Source organism: Stegodyphus dumicola, chromosome 9 (assembly GCF_044657685.1).
Source record: "Stegodyphus dumicola isolate Sdum_Otavi_A_Nest chromosome 9, ASM4465768v1".
NCBI classification, from domain to species: Eukaryota; Metazoa; Arthropoda; class Arachnida; order Araneae; family Eresidae; genus Stegodyphus; species Stegodyphus dumicola.
In genome coordinates, this window is record NC_140776.1 from 4547739 (window position 1) to 4565025 (window position 17287).

At 31.8% G+C, this 17287-nt stretch overlaps 1 protein-coding gene across 1 annotated transcript in view; it reads right to left on the minus strand.

Annotated features, from left to right (window-relative positions):
- Positions 1 to 17287, minus strand: part of LOC118184662 (glutamate receptor ionotropic, NMDA 2B-like) — a 620775-nt gene that overhangs the window by 4488 nt on the left and 599000 nt on the right. Inside the window, exons 6-9 of the mRNA XM_085824503.1 lie at positions 15663 to 15846; positions 15275 to 15398; positions 2025 to 2245; positions 724 to 871 (exon numbers count right to left, since the gene is read on the minus strand). Of these exons, the coding sequence (XP_085680629.1) occupies positions 724 to 871; positions 2025 to 2245; positions 15275 to 15398; positions 15663 to 15846 (677 nt within the window). The remainder of the gene's footprint in view (positions 1 to 723; positions 872 to 2024; positions 2246 to 15274; positions 15399 to 15662; positions 15847 to 17287) is intronic.

A 17287-nucleotide genomic window follows, 5' to 3' on the forward strand; every position in this document is an offset into this window, starting at 1 on the left:
GTTGCCTCCAAACCTAACTCTCCAATCATTCAATGCGTGTTTCGTTATTCATGCAGGAATGGTCATTCATATAGTTCATATAATTCAGTTTCGTCATTCATATATGGAGAGTTAGGTTTGGAGGCAATTTCCCCTCTATAAGTCTGTCTCCTGCCTGCTCAACAGTAATTCACTTATGCATTTTTAAAAAAAATTGTTTGGATTAATTTTAATTTGCTAAATTAGTGAATTTATTTTCATGGATTGGTTTGCACTTGATTTGCTTATGCTTCTGAATTTAAATGATATTGTAGATTAGTTCGAGAATTAAATCTTTTAAATCTTTTATATGTTTACACATTTTTTTTTTTTTTTATTTATTTACTTTTTTTCTTTAAATTTGCTTTTTTTAATTTTGGCTTTAAATTTGCTTTTTTTAATTTTGGCTTTAAATTTGCTTTTTTTAATTTTGGCTTTAAATTTGCTTTTTTTAATTTTGGCTTTAAATTTGCTTTTTTACTTTTATACGTGTTTGTTAAAATTTAAATTTCATTCCTTGCAGCAATGGCGCAAAGAATTATTTAATTAAATTTTTATTTAAATTTAATGAATTTATTTAAATTAAATTTATTTAATTAAATTCAATTTTTTCTTATGAAACAATTTTATATATATATATATATATAATTTTAAAAAAAATCTTAAAAGATAAATTAAAGAACAAAGATTTGAAATTTTACTTACACTTAAAACTCCCCAAGTTCCATCTTCTACACGGTAAAGATCGTAGGAAAATTTTAAATCTTGAGCGAACTTCTGTAGGAGATCTATACAAAAGCCTGAACAACATTTGTAATAATCTGGATTACGTATCGCAACTGAATGATTCATACTGCAAGAAAAAATTAGGATACTGTGAATTTTAAGTAAATGCTAAAAGCAAGGCAAATATTACTGATATTAAAAGAAATAAATTAGTTACAAAATTCAATAAAATTTCAGAAATGTTCATCAAAACATTTTAATCTGTTAATGAAACTAAGAAAATTTCTACAGCGTTCCTAAACAAGTAACTTTTGGTTATGGAAAAATAAGTTTGAATAATAATCTTTCAATTCTGTCATTCTTTAATAGCTTTTAATTAGTAATTCATTTAAGACATTACTGCATTATTTATGGACATAAAAGTAGAATAAATATGTATTCCAGATAATATATATATATATATATATATATATATATGAAATTGCATCAGAATAATTTTTCAAAGTACTAAAGACATAGGAAAAAAGTAAGATTGGACGATGTATCCAGACTGAGCGAGTATTAAATGTATTAGGGAAAGGAATTCCGCAGTTACGGCAATGAAGAGGATTCCCTAGGAGAAAGCATTAAATGAAGATCGCTATATGACACATAGAGTAGAATGTCAAAAGAAGAAAAACAGCTGAGTTAGTTGCTTTGGTGTGTAGGCGGCATAAGGATTTTATCAAGCATATATAAGGGCGAGACAGATGAAAACCAGCGAAAGGACTTACGTGACACAAAGGCAAAATCATAAAGATAAAAAAGGAATATAAAATCAGAATATTTGTAAGGACTGTACTTAGAACTTTAGCTTCATGGACGTTTAATAAAATTAGATAAATTCCATGAAATTTATAAAGTAATTAAAATTAAATGTTTCTAATAATAAGGTCCAATAAAAATTCTTTAATAAATATTGATTTAATAACACCAATTATTAAAAAATGAAAATATAATTTGAAATTGCTGCCAGTTACAAATATTGCACTCAAAGCAATAAAATCAAAGGAATGTAGGTTGTAAAATTATGTAATTATCTGTTAATACAGTTTCCAGTTATGCAGTAGAAAAAAATTATAATAACAGAATTCGAGTGAATTAAAAAGAGTTTAGATGGGAAACATATTAATTGACAAATTCAAATATTTTAGATTCTTAGCTATATTAGTAATAACTGCAAAAATTTATTTGCGTCATTTATGTGTTATTAGTAAGTTATTACGTAATAAATATCTAACCCATAAAACTTGTACTCTGGTGCCACTCGACACCTGACAGACCGGCTAGTTTTGCACTCTCCAGTTTCATTATCCGGGGGGAACACGTTCACAAAAGGAGGTTCATCCAGAAAGGTCACTTTAAGGTTGAATTTTTCTGGAACTCCTGGGGGTGGCACTGGACTGTCCCCTGGCCAAACAATATCTTTTATATCTAGGCCTGTGTTTGTCCAGACGCCAATCTGTTAGAGAAAGAGAAAATAATATTTTACCATTAGAAATAAATTTAATATGTTGGCAAGAAAGTAATTTCGGGATTTTAGTGTGAGTTTTTTATATACAAAACTAACCTTTAATCAGTCAGATATTTTCCAATCTATTAATGATATTTTGCCACCGTTTTGATAACTTCATGATTTCGCGCTTCTGATCTTGATCTTGATCAGATTGAACTTCTGATCTTTATCAGACAAAAAGCTCAACTAACTCCGATTTGGAGTCTTCGTTATTACTGAAATTTTTTACCATTTAAGAAATTTTGCAAAGTTCAAAATAAGTGATAATCCGATAGTGCAAGGTCGGGTAATATGGAGGAGGCGACTGCACTTCCCAATCAGTGCATGAGGCCTCGCATTGGCATGGCGGAACATGATTCCTTTGCGATTTGCCAATTCTAACTTTTTTTGAAAACCTCCTCTTATTTGATAAGCTGTTGCTAGTATACAGCTGAGTTGATCGTTGGATTGCTTGAGGCAGCCCAAATTTTACAATAGCTATTAGCTATTTACAATAGCTTAATCCCACCTAATTGACAGCACGATATCCTCTGATGCAATTAAGTTTTCGAGTGCTGATTAATGATGCTTGAACCATTCTCTTTTTCATTTAATGTTATTGTAGACGATCTATTTTTCATCATCAGGGATAATTCATTTTAAAAAAAGGTTGATTGCATTACGTTTGGAATGTGTATAGCAAATATTGATTCGCTGAGAGAATTTCTTTCAATTCATGCGGAACCCAAATATCCAGCTATGTGAATACATCTTATGTGATTTTTACTTGTTGTATGTGATACATTTTGCAAATTCGAGAACAATTATATGATGATGCGATGCAATTACGTAAAATGTGTCGAAAATGTTTATTTTTGCACCCCATGTTAAAACTCATCGTAGACTAACAGTTGTAAGAAGAAATACTCGAAATTAGCTTCTATAGCATCCTAAAAGTGTCAGCTCACAAATTGGTATGTAATAAGCAAAAACGAAATGCAAGATTGACAGAAGAATAACAAAATGAACATAATGCTGTCTATTTGTGCAAATCGAAATTTCTTTTCCTGCCAACCCAATACTTCTGAGATTAAAAAAAAGCTAAATTAAAACTTAATTAATAATAAGTGATAAAAGTCTATGTCTTCACAAAGTCTATGTTGCAGAGTACGCAGTTCTGTACGCAGTTCTGTAAGTTTCTGTACGCAGTTCAGTGAAGTTCTTAGAAGGAATCCAACGATTTAAAATTTAAACATCTTTAACCTAGATAACGTAAACTGAGAAATTTTAATAAACATACATAGGATTTTATATACTCATTTATTCTATGGTATGAAAAGTTGCATTTGAATATTAATCCAGAAAACATTTGCTGTATTATTGCCTTTATTTAGTAAGATGAATAAGAATGTTTAGAAGTTTTCCAGTGATTGAAATAGTGTGAGCATATTAGACTAAATAATGATAAACTTTATTTTTGTTTTTCGATAAAGAATTTGCAAAGTTATGCATATGCACCTTTTTTTCTGTGAAACATATTAAATATCTTTATTCCATATTTAAATTTTTTAGCATGATGTGCAAACTGAGATCTCACATAATAAATATTGAATTAAAATTGCTCTGTAAAATATGTTACATTATATTCGTAAAAGATGGTTATTAACAATTTATTTATTTTTTCTTCATTTCTTAGGTTTTACAGCTTGCAACCTTAATATGTAAATTACCGTTTTAGAATGGATACACGCACTATGTATGTTTTATATTCATTGCTGGAATGATTTGAGAATGATGCGGAGAGATTTTGAAGCGCACATAGATCATCCGTAAAGAAGAATAAAGAAGTCGTTTACATGCAATAGGACGCAGTCGTAGCACATTTAAATCACGATTCTTTTATTTTAATCAAACATTTCGCGGCCACCAATAATTTGGCACATAAATAGTGCCTATTCCAGAAAATTTACATTTTTATTATTGTTGCAATAGGAAGAAAAGAGCGTTGCAAAGTTTTAGCGACAACAGAAACAGAAGCAAAGTGCAAAGCGCTCACAAATAAAGCTTAATTTAGAGTGAGTTAGATTCGGTTTTAAATACATTTGATTGAATATTTAATAAAGCTCTAAGACGATTATTTCCTACTTGAGTTTCAGTTTCATTTTTATTTCCGGAATTGTATAAAAGTCGTATGATAAGGCGTACTCTAGAAATGACGCAGCCCAAAAACATTACTATGAACAACTACTATTTTTAGAATGGAAAGGGAAAATACCCAAATTAAAATGAAGAATTAAGATGCCTAGTGCTAATTTAAGTTATAATTTTGATTTACATAATTTTACTTACGTATATATAATTAATAATCACAATTAACAATTAATAATTTAAGTATTTAACAACTAATAATTAATATAATCTTAGTTTTAAAATTTCTGTAGAATATATACATTTATATGAGAAGAAACAACCATCTCTCAAGTATTATATACCAGTGCAACTTCTAACTTCTGCTTCTAACTTCAGTCTTTATATATATATTTTCCGGCATTTTTCTAACTTCCAAATAAACTATTTCTTTCGGGTCGTGAATGAATTTAATGATCTGTCTGTAAACACTTGTTTGAAATGAATGCATTTGATTACTTTTTCAAATATGTTACAGATGTCTTTTTTTATTTTCCTTTGTTTAATTTTCCTTTGTATAATGTTTGAAGCGTTGTGCGTAAAAGTATAAATATTTTAACTATAGGATCTTACTGTGCAACATCCTATAAACTTAAAGTTGCTTGCGTAAAGTCTCTTTTATGGTCTCAATAATTACTATTTTGTTAAATCGAAGAAAATATTTTAAAAGTTATAATCACTCTTTTCTAACTGAATATATTCAATCGAAAACTTTTCGAGTTAAATATTCTGAAAGTATAATACGGATATTTCTTAACAGAAATATATTTGCGAAAACGCGCAATTTCAAACTTCCAAAAAAGTTTTCGTTTTGTCTCAAATTTTAATGCAAACGTTTACTAATTAGCAAAAGAGAGTTGAAGGCAGAATCATAAACAATTTTTATTCTATTTCTTTCGAAGTACAACGTGCATCATAAAAAGTTATCAAATCCCATCCGTACTTTTCTTACTACCCTTTCGAAACCCAATAGAATATTATCGAAAATGTAAGGAGTGGGTTGGAATAAAGCATAACGCAATATTTCTTCAAAAGTTCTGTCAAAAGTAGTTCTTAGAGAGAAATAGAAGAATGTGGAACATCGTTGCATAAAAAATTAGTTGATCTATGCCAAATCGCATGAAAAATGTAATTTTAGAAAATAGGTTATCCAATGAAATATTGAATATCCTGTTATTTGCACGTTATTATTAAACTTTATTTATTTAAAATTTTTAAGTATTTATGTGAATTTATTTTCAGAACTTTTCTAATAAATTATTTTATTTGCTAAAACATTTTGAATATTCTTTTCCACACAACAAGGAAGATTTTAAAACAATGATCGATAATGTATAAGAAATATATTATATAGTCATTTTACTAATATTTATTAACAGATATTTGCACATAAAACCGAAAGATACAAGTATCCTAAAAGAAATGTGAGCTACTGTACGTATGTATATTTTTCGCGTTGTGGAATATTGGCTGAACCTACAACCACTAGAATTTAAAAACACGGTAGTTTTCCACCCGAACATACGCACCTGGAAGGCTCAATTTTGAATTTCTTTTTTATTTGTTTCCTGTTTCTTCAAATTTATGATTTTTGATTCAAAACTCAAAGATTTCAAATTTTGATGCTGTCACTCGCAAAGCGTAAGGTATTTGCATTTCAGGTTTAATCAGTAAATTCCAGCGACATTCTAATCGGTAAAATGTTACAAGGTAAAACGCAATATACACTCTTTAAAAAAAAAAAAAAAAAAAAAAAAAAAAAAAAAAAAAAAAAAAACGAGAAGAAACGAGAAAACGAGAAAACACACCGAGGAGATATAAAGCAAATTGGACACAAACTTATATACATACAGATTTCGACGGAAAATGTAAAATTTTACATTTTGGCTGCCGATGAGTGAACGGTTCTCGCTACAGCGCATCTGATCTGCGCAACTGGCAGGATATTTAAGAGTAGAAATTACGATTCCAGATCATAAATTCTTCACAAATTTCATTCCGTATACTCTGGTAGACATTAACTATGCCTCGCATACAGCTGTGCGAACGATATGCGCAGATGTCAGAATTTGAGAGAGGTCGTGTAGTTGGCCCAAAGAAGCCGGTTGGTCTTATCGGCGAATAGCTTGACATTTGAGCAGAAGAGACGCCACTATTAGACGATGTTGGCAAGAATAGGTGAACCATGGCCTCACACAGCGTCAAGAAGGAAGCGGTAGTCCTAGAGAAACAACAGAACGTGAAGAACGAGCAATCGTGAGAGCAGCACTCACAGCCCCAGATGCATCATTATCATTGATTGTACGTGCGACTAGTGCTTCAGTGACCGCAAGAACCATTCATAGACGGCTCATAGAAACCGACTACCATTGACCCTCTATACAACGTCAAGCCCGTTTGCAGTGGTGTCGGGCTCATTCACACTGGAATGTCACTGACTGGAGTAGAATAGTCTTCAGTAATGAGGCCCGCTTTGAACTTAGCCCCGATGACCAGCGAAGGCGAGTCTGGAGACGCCCCGAACAGCGGTGTGATACCAACCTGACTGTCTTCCGGCAGACAGGCCGACAACCAGGAGTGATGGTATGGGGTGCCAGTTCATTTCATAGTAGGACCCCTTTGGTTCTTATCCGTTGTAACCTTACAACACAGCGGTACTTCGAAGACGTTCTAAGGCCCGTTGTGTTGCCCTTCATGTCACGCTATCTTGGGCTTACATTTCAGACAAGATAATGCTCGCCCCCACACTGCATATATTTTTACTGCTTGCCTTAGTGCTTCGCGAACATTACCTTGGCCAGCAAGGTCGAATAACGACTTGCATAAGGGCCAGAGGTGAACAAATGCGTTACTTACTTTTTTACTTTGTGAGGCTCTTTGACTTCAATTAAATCATCCAATATTTCTCAAAGTGTAATTATTTGTTTTTCTGTACATGTACATCACTTCTACCGATTTTCGTCCCATTCGGATAATTCATTCTTTGTGCGTCGGGTTTTTTTTTTTTTTTTTTTTTTTTTGTGTGTGGGGTCTAAGAGTGTTTTTCTGCATTAAGCAGGTGTTATGAGTGTATTAAGAGTATACTTAATCAAAAACCAAGCTATTAAAAATTTAAAAGAATGAATTCCCATGGCTCTAATTAAAATATTTTTCATGCGACAGCTCGTTAAAGAAAGAGTAAGGAGACATTTATTTTTTTTTACAGATTTATTTTGTTATTAATCAACAGCTAAGTGATTAAAAAAGTAACAAAGGCAGATTTATTTAAGTCATTATTAATTACTAGACTTAAGGAATTACATTAGATGGATTCATAAATATCATTACATTATAAATATAGTATTTTTTATAATAATAGCTTTAAAGGGCTGGCTCCACAAGCGACTAGTCAGTTAAGTAATTAACAATCATAATCAACTATAAATAAATCATTTGAAAAAACTTTTGTTTCTAAGTTTGTCTATATTACTTCTTCTATTTTTCAGGGTTCTTTCGTTTTTGATATTCAGTTATGAAATACAGTTATTGAATTTCAAAATCGTAAGCCTTCAGTTAGTTGAAAATATAATTAGCCTTCTTTGGACTTATTTGTTTTTGAAATAAATAATGAACTATTTTTAATTTTAATTGGAAATTTAAATATTATAAATAACAAAAATATATTATAAACATATATTAAATTAGTTTAGAGCAGATATCCTCAACTGGTGTTACGCAAAGGAACAAATTATTAACTACTAAATTCAAAAATTAAATAACCTAATATCCTGTTTTTTTCTAACAATCACAAATTTATGCGATTTGAGCTTTGTTCAAGGTCAATAGCCGCTCATAGACTTTACAAAATAATCTGTTTTTATTTTTACAAATATTCTTTTGGATACAGATATAAAAAATTTGTCATAAATGATGTTTTAAAACGAGTAATAGAAATGGATGTTGTACTTAAGAGGAAATAAAAATTAAATTGATATAAAAAGATAATATAGTATCTCATTAATTCTTTTAGAGCTGATCGATTTATTAGCATGTCTACACTTCATGTCGCCACCATTGCCGGGCTCATATCGTTCTAGCTTGAATTAGAATCATTTATTTTACGTCGATTTGCTGCCTCTAACAGCAGGAATAGTTGTTTGTTTTTGAATTGTACATTTAAATACACTGCCCTCCAAAAGTTAAGGAGCAGCATGTTTTCCAGTGCTCACCATTACAAAAATGTCAGTAAAGTTTAAATTCACAATTCATATGCATGCAGTAACGAAGTTTAAGAAAATATATGCAAAAACAATAGTTACCATTTTAGTTTATAGAAATGAATACTTATGTAAGAGTTGGAGAAAAAGGGCAAAAATTGTAATTTTTGTTCTCGAGTATTGGTCTTCAATTGTTATTACAGTTTCGTGGACAATATCCTGGAGAGTCTATCAATGTCCAGGAGAAGTCGTTTGCCTGAATCGTTGAGGTGGCGAGCGATCGGATGGATGGAAATGAAGAAATCACGAGCTGATGATGCTAGACCTCTCAATGTCTCTAGTAGTGTGGTCTATCGACTATGGAATCAGTTTGAATGCGAGGATTCTGTGTCTTGAAAACATGTACCAGACAGATCTAGAGTTACAACTCCTGTGGGAGACCGTTATTTAGCTCATTCGGCCCAAAGGAGGGGTAGCATTACTGTGCCTCAGCTCATAGCAGATCATTTAGTGGAAACAGGAACAAGACTCTCAGCTACTACAGTGCGTAGACGCCTGCACAATACAGGTTTGCATGTAAGACAACCAGTTGTTTGTGTCCTCTGACCCAACGACACAGAGGTGCCCGCTCGTGTCGGGCAAGAGTAAACGTCTCCTGGGTCAGTCAACAATGGGGACCTGTTCTCTTCACATACGAGTCGAGGTTCACAACGAAGAGTGATTCTGGTCGTCAGCTGATCTGAAGGAAACAATTTACCAGATATAACCAATCATACATTGTGGAAAGACACAGTTACAGAGGTGGTGGGATAGTGGTTTGGGCTGGGATCTCTCACAGTAGTCACACTGAACTGCATGTGTTACATGGAGGAGCTTTGATCTATGTGAGATATCGAGACGAGGTCCTTAATCAATATATCCGCCCATATGCCGCTGCTATTGGTCTCGGATTTCTTCTGATTAACGACAATGTGCGGAGCTCGGGTTGTTTAATAATATCTTAAAGGTCATGGTATGGAACAAATGGAATAGCCATCTCAATCCCTAGACCTGAATTCGATAGAGCATCTTTGAGACTACCTTGGAGACAGGTTGCTGCTTTACGTCCTCCTCCAAGATCGTTAGAAGAGCTTGAACAAGAATTACTCCGTGTCTGGTCGTTGCTTCCCATTTCACTGAACGACAACTTAATTGACAGTATGGAACGTTGCTGCCGCCAATGCATTGCAACTTGGGATGGCCAAATTCCTTATTAGGACCCATTCTTGTAATGTTATCACCCCACGTTACCTCAGAAAACTGTGATATACCAAGACTGGATTTCTCTGTCAAGAGTGTAATTTTTTGATGTAATTCATGTTTGTGGTGAAATTTAGGAACATTCTATGTCACTTTCATTTAAGAACTTTTTAGTGAACATACCTTGTAAATTTCTTATTTCTATGTTGCTTCATTCTCAAATTAGACACAAGAAACATGCTGTTCCCTAACTTTTGATGGGCAGTGTATTTGCAAAAAAATAATAAAACAAGTCAAAATGGTTAAGTGGCTACGATTGACTAAGCGGAAAAGTGATGATTCACAAATGTTTGATCCATAACAATCTATTAGCTCTAAGAATATTGTAAAGAAAAGAAAAAAATGTTTATAGAAAATATAATAAAAGTTGTTTATCGTTTGGGTTTACTTGAAATAGAGATGAAATGGACCCTCAGGCTCAATGTGATGTTTGCGTTGAACTATTATCCAAACAAAGTGTGAAACCATCGTTTATAAAACACATCTTGAATCTAAGCAAGCCAATTTAAAGGATAAATCTGAAGAATATTTTAAGAGGAAATTATCTGAGTTCAGAAACAGTAAACAAGTAATGAAACGTTTCGTTACTTTAATTGAAAATCTTTGGAAGCTAGTTATCTAGTAAGCCTAAGAATTGCTAAAACCTCAGCAAGATCACACCATTGGAGGAAACCTTATATTAGCAGCAGCTAAAGATATCATTTTAACACTATTCAACATTTTGGTTTGGCTTGTTTAATCACGGCAAACCACGTGAGGGCTATGTACCTATGGGGAGGGATGCTTTTGAGGAGAACTTTCCTAGGAAACCTGGCTTTTATAGACATGGGAAAACAATGGAAACGCCCATGCAGCCAGCCCGTTCAAATGTAATCGAACCCAGGTCCAAACTACCAGTGTTCAGCGATTTTACCGCTCGACCAGTGGTGGGCCTCATTGTTCAACAAAAAGCGCTTAATTAACTTAATATATCGTTATCAAATGATGCAGTAAGTCGGCAAATTCATTAAATGGCAATTTCCATAAAAGAGACACTTATTCACAAGATAAAACACAGTGAGTATTTCACAATGCAGTTGGATGAAAGTACTTTAATTAATATACTTTCTTAAACACTTTCTTCAGTTATTTATTTACATACGTTTCGAAGAAGATAAACTAATTGCCAAAGAGTATTTATTTTTTGAATTTTTCCATGATAGAGCAACTCGAAATGAAATTTTCAAGGTAATTGACAATTTTATGTCTGAGAATAATTCTTGGAATAAGTGCATTGTCGTATGCAGTAATGGATCGGTGGCTTTAACGAAAACCATTCCGGTGTTATTTCTCAAATAAAGAAAATCGCACCTGAAACCAAATTTACTCACTGCGCTGTTCATCGTGAAGCTGTAGTAGCCAAAACAATCCCTGAAAACCTGAAAATCGTTTGGAGTCAAGCTGTGAAAATTTTAAATTTTATTGAAACCCGAGTTTTAAATTCAAGAATATTTACGATTTTATGCCAAGAGATGGGCAGTGAACATGAAACGCTTTTGTTACATTCCTAAGTAAGGGGTTTATCCAAAGGCAAATAATCATTGAAATCGACTTGATCAGATCGAATATGGTTCAGAAATTCAAATTTTCCTCAGAGATTCAAAATTTTAATTGCAAAAATATTTATTGAGTGAATTATGTTTGGCGCATTTAGCATATTTTGCTGATGGTTTTGTATAGTTAAATTAATTAAATTTAGGGTTAAAAGAAAAAAGTGTTAATTTGTTTAATTAGAGATAAAATAAATGCAATGTTAAAAAATACTTGAGCTTATAATCAAATAATTGGAGAATATTATTCTAAGCTTTTTTCTACTTTTAGAAAGTTTTCCAGCCGATAATTTGAAAATAAAAGAAGAATTAGAATCCGAGACTGACTATCGCAGAATTAGCACCCGACATTAAAAATTATCCACCAGCACTAAAAATACTGAAAAAAAAAGGAAAATTGTTTATGATAATAATTTCATTGATAAATAATTTCAAAATGTATTTTCCAGAGGGTTGAGAAAACGAAAATTGGATTAGATATCCATTTTGTTCAAATGTACCTGAAATTTTATGTAGCGAAGAAAAAGAACAATTGATAGAAATTTCGAACTCTAGCTGAAGATTTCATGAATAGCACACCTGCTAACCTTTGGTTGAGCCGAAATAAAGAATTTAAAGGCATTTAAAAAAAGCTATTAAATTCTTATTGCATTTTTGCACAACCTATTTGTGTGAACATAGCTGTAATTGATAGAAATTTCCTATGATCGAACTCTAATTGAAGATTTCATAAATAACACAAATGTTAACTTTTGGCTGAACTTAAAAAAATAATTTAAAGGCATTTCAAATAAAGCTATTAAATTCTTATTGCTTTTTTGCACAACCTATTTGTGTAAACAAGAATTTTCTTCCCAGTTATAGTTGAAAAATAAATACAGAATTAAATCAAAAGTGTATCCTAATTTATGGTTAAAGCTAAGTGAAATAAACCCAGACATAAATAAATTGATCTGTCGTAAACAGGCTCAAATTTCGCAGTACATTTTAAAATTAAAGTATTATAACTTAAATTTTAATAATTAAAACGGTAACCAATTTTTAATTTAATATTCTTATGTGTACATATTCAACACAAATAGCTAATAGGTTGCTCGAATGGCATTATCTTTATATATATATAAGCGGCTAAAGTGTGTGCCGCAGAAAGTTTATTGTTGCCACTCGGAAAAATGAGCACAGAAATTAGCGTTTCAGCAGTTTTTAATTAATATCTCGGCCGATTAAAGTCGTACGAAGATGAGAACGGTATCGATGGATTTGGAGAATTTTTTTGGAATCCGAGGATACGCGTCTCGAATTTCAATTCGGCGCCGTTCCGTAGATATTCGAGAAAAAAGAATTTGGCACGTAGCCTAATCCCTCTAATAGGGAAAACCCAAGAAAGAAAGTGGAGAATGTAGGGAAAACGTAGAGACAAATTAGTTTTAAATTAATATCTCGGCTAATTAAAGTCCTAGGAAGACGCGGATGGTCAAAGTGGCGTGCCACGGACCTGCGGAATCCAACAGTGTGCTTCGCCAGCCGTTTCAGAGGAGATAATGTTACTTCAACCCATATCTATATCTATATCTATCTCTCTCTCTCTCTCTCTCTCTCTCTCTATATATATATATATATATGCGGCTTAAGTGTTTGTTTGTCACAGATAGTTTATTGGTAGCTTGCGTAACTGTACTAGACAATGGGGTGAAGTTGCCATGGCACTGGGTTGCCGTTTCAATTGAGACGTTAACAATTCCTGTAAAACTTGCCTTTGCTATGAACATCCATAAGTCTCAGGGCCAAACGCTTAAGCGTGTTTGCATTTTTTTTTTACCTGAGCCTGCATTTGAACATTTGAACGGAGGTAAAATTAAAAATAATGGATGGTCCTCTGCAAGGCGAGCTTAAAAATGATGGAAAGATCTACACAAGAAATGTTGTGTACAAAGAGATCTTTGACATGTGAATTAACATTTCGCTATTTAAATTTTATTTTATTGATTGAGCTGGCGGTGGCTCTTAAGAAATGTAAGCCAGTAATTTCTTTCATTGCACTCTAAGCAATTAAGCAAGTAGAAGGGGGGAAACTTCGTGGGGCAGTAAGCAAAGGGGCGTTATCGCCACCTGCCCTGGGTAATTCAGTTTAAATTAGCAGACACTTTTGCACAAATCATTTTAATTACAATTTATAATATCTAGAACAGCGATCATTTCGTATGACCGTCAGCATTCTAGTATATATGTATATATAATATTTCTATTGAGAAACTGAAAAGTAATCATTGTAAAACGTAGTGGTGGTACAAAAGTTTTTTTCATTTTTTTTTTAGATGGTACCTGTTAGTTAAAGGTTGAGAATCGCTGCTTTAGACGAATGGATTTTCTTATATATTTTTAAAGGAGTATTAAATTGAATTTTGGATGAATAGTGTACTGTTTAGTTTACTTAGCTGACTTTATTGGATAAATATGTTTATTACTTGCAACAAAAATTTATTATAAAAAATAAAGTCTATTGATATACCATATGTAGTTTATTTCTTTTTTATTCCGCAAATCACAACACGCGTTTTATTACCCCTGTCCTTAAAAGAGAGTAAAAAATCGGGGCGACATTATTATTGTTTTTCTCTCCACGTGAGAAAAATAAGGCCATGGTTTTACTTCTAGGATTTACTCAAAAATAAAAATTAATTTCATTATTTTAATGTATTTAAAACCGAAATGAACTAAGTGTTCAGGTAAAAAAAAATTCATCATTCAGTTTTTGACAAAATATGTACTTTTAATTTTAGTACAACTGAAATAAAAGTGTTTCATTTTTAGTATATAATAATTGTTGAATAATAATTCAATTTATTGTTATTATGTATTTAGAAGCGAAACAGACTTAGTGTTTCGGTAAATAAAATGTAATTTCACCATTCAATTTTGTCGAAAAATATATTTTTGATTTTTTTTTAATGAAAACAAGATTATTTTTTATAATAAATATGTTATTTATTCCCATCAAAGGAACTAAAGGGAGTAAAAAAATAAATACCTCTCATTTACGTTGTATCAAATTGTCTTGCAAGAAAAAGACAAGACACCTCATGTGGATATCCCGTTTAACTCGATGGTCTTGAACTGTTAGTCGATATATTTGGAGCACTGGCGTTACTCTAGAATTATACTAAAATGCGCTTTGTTTCTCAATCAACAAAATGAATTACGCATCCTATAAACAATTATCTTCTAGGAAAAATAATTTCTGCTGAGTAAACTTATATCATACCGTTCGATAGATAAAAGGGTCATCTCGTAAACAGAAGGATTTAATCGAATATTTTTTCCTCAGCCTATCACGCATTATGGAATAATACCGTATTTTCGTAGGAAAAATCTTAGAATTAATCGAAATAAAAACTTCTCTATCGCATTACATGAAATAAAGAAACACGCGAAAACTTCCTGAAAGTGTTCTTTCACAAAAGCATACTAGAAGTATTTCTTTCAAAAGGTTAGAGAGATAAATTTAAGGAACACTTGAAGCTCACTTTTGAAACAAAAATATTTCTCGCTGTTATTTGAAATTTCAAACGATCTCAGTGTTATAAATGTAAGTTTTCTAAGATTACTTTCTGTGCCTTTAAGGTAAGTTCTCACGACCTTCCGACGGGAACAGATTTCACATTTAAGGTACGTTTACGTTATCTATTCAGCTGTATAGTCACAATCAGTTTGAAATATGTACTCACTTTCTCCCAGACATTTTTCCTATTAAGATTCAAGATCTGAAGTTCGACATGTTTGAGAGAGCCGTCTAAGTTAAAGCTGATGTCCGGACCTTGTTTCATTTTTGCTGTCACATTTTTCAGATACCTAAATAAGATAAAATATGAATTCAAAATTTCTTGTACAAAACGTTTTAACATAAGAGTGTGTTACTTACCAACATGCATAAGATTTTTGCTCTTCGCTGACATTTACAAGACGAAAATTCAGATAACAATAGACAGCGATAATAATTGTCTGTTACAAATTTCTTCACAATTTCTTTTACTGGGAAATCTATTCAGTATTTGAATTGAGTTTCATTAATTATGGTCTGCTGTAAAATAACACAAAGAGTAAAAAAATACTAACTTGAAGAAGTAATCTCCTTTATTCCATCGAGGCTGTCCTCCTCCATAGCAGCTGACATTTGGTGTAAGGCTGATATTTGCATTTTTCGGATCACTCGTGAAGAGTTCCAAGCCATGGCCGAAAACGAGAACTGCTTTCTCTAGTTCATCAAACAATCTGAACTTTGTTGTGTTGTAATATACACCTGAAATACAGTAGATTGTATATTAAAATGATCAGTGAAACTAAGAAAATGGGAAATTAATTCGCGGCTAGAAGCTAAATCTTGTTGTATATTAACATACTGGAGCTAAAAAAGTAGATGATATATTAAAATAACCATGATATAAATTAATGCCAATTTGTATAAAGCATATTTATAAAGTAAATAAAATTAAATCGGATACATTTACGATAAGTCTACACTGATACTATAGTTGAAGTTTGTTCTGAAGAATAATGTTATATAGTAATAATAAAATTCCCCTTAATGGTGTGTTGCGACTACTGATCACGTTAGTTACAATTTAAAGTAGATTAGTTCCTAATGCTGCATGTAAATTTTGTATAAAATGTTGTTAACGGTCATAAAGTAAACCACCTGCTTATATTATCAGCAAAACATTGCCCTAAATAATATTTACGTTTACATATAAAATCGCCATGTGTTTAAAGTTACAAGTATTGGTTATTTTTTCCAAGTTCAATAATCGATGAGACAGGCTAGCCGCTCGTGATTTGGCATAGTTTGTCATTATGTAGCGCAAACACATGCATAGATTTTAGAAAATTCTCTATAAAGCTATCTTTCCCCAGGCATATATTCTTCGAGGATTCAATTGTATTTATAGTTACGTATTCCACCAGTAACTTATTGTATATTCTTATTAAGTATTGTGTATCCTAACAGTATAGCCTAATTAACATTCAAGGCTTATATTAAAATATCAAGTCTGTATGCAAAGTTGAATAATTTTATTTTAAAATGCATTACATGTCTTGAATCTAGTTAGAATTTACGATTATAATTCGAAATACGGAACATATATCTGAATGTTACATTGCATCTAACTCTAATTAAATTCGATTTGAAATATAATGCGCTGTGTCAATGCATCTAAAAATTATTCTAATCTATATAACAGAGGACAATTGCTGGTTTTCATAAAAAAATATTTACTGATATATGGATATTTATTTAAAAATATCAGCACCTTACATTTTGTTGGGAAATGTGCATTCCCCCTGTGCTGAACAGCACATATTATGAAAATTTTTTGTTTGTAAAGATCCCTTTTAAATGTTGCCGAATATTCAGTATTAAAATACAACAAACGTGAAAACAATTAGTAATGGTGTGTAAAACAGGGCACACAAAATTAAACATTTATGTATAACTTTGTTTTTAACGATGCAAAAACATTCGAAATGAGTCCAGGAATTTGGTCCCAGCTAATATTAATCTAATATAAAATTATGCATCAAAGTATTGTGATAAAAACTAATTTATTTATATCTGGCGATAAATTTCATCGAAATGTTATTGACAGAGGTTAGGCCTAATGGTGAGTTAACAAGAAGTAAGTATTGCTTTGTTTACTCACGCAATGTGACTGCCTATACATTTGATTCTACGATGTGCAGAA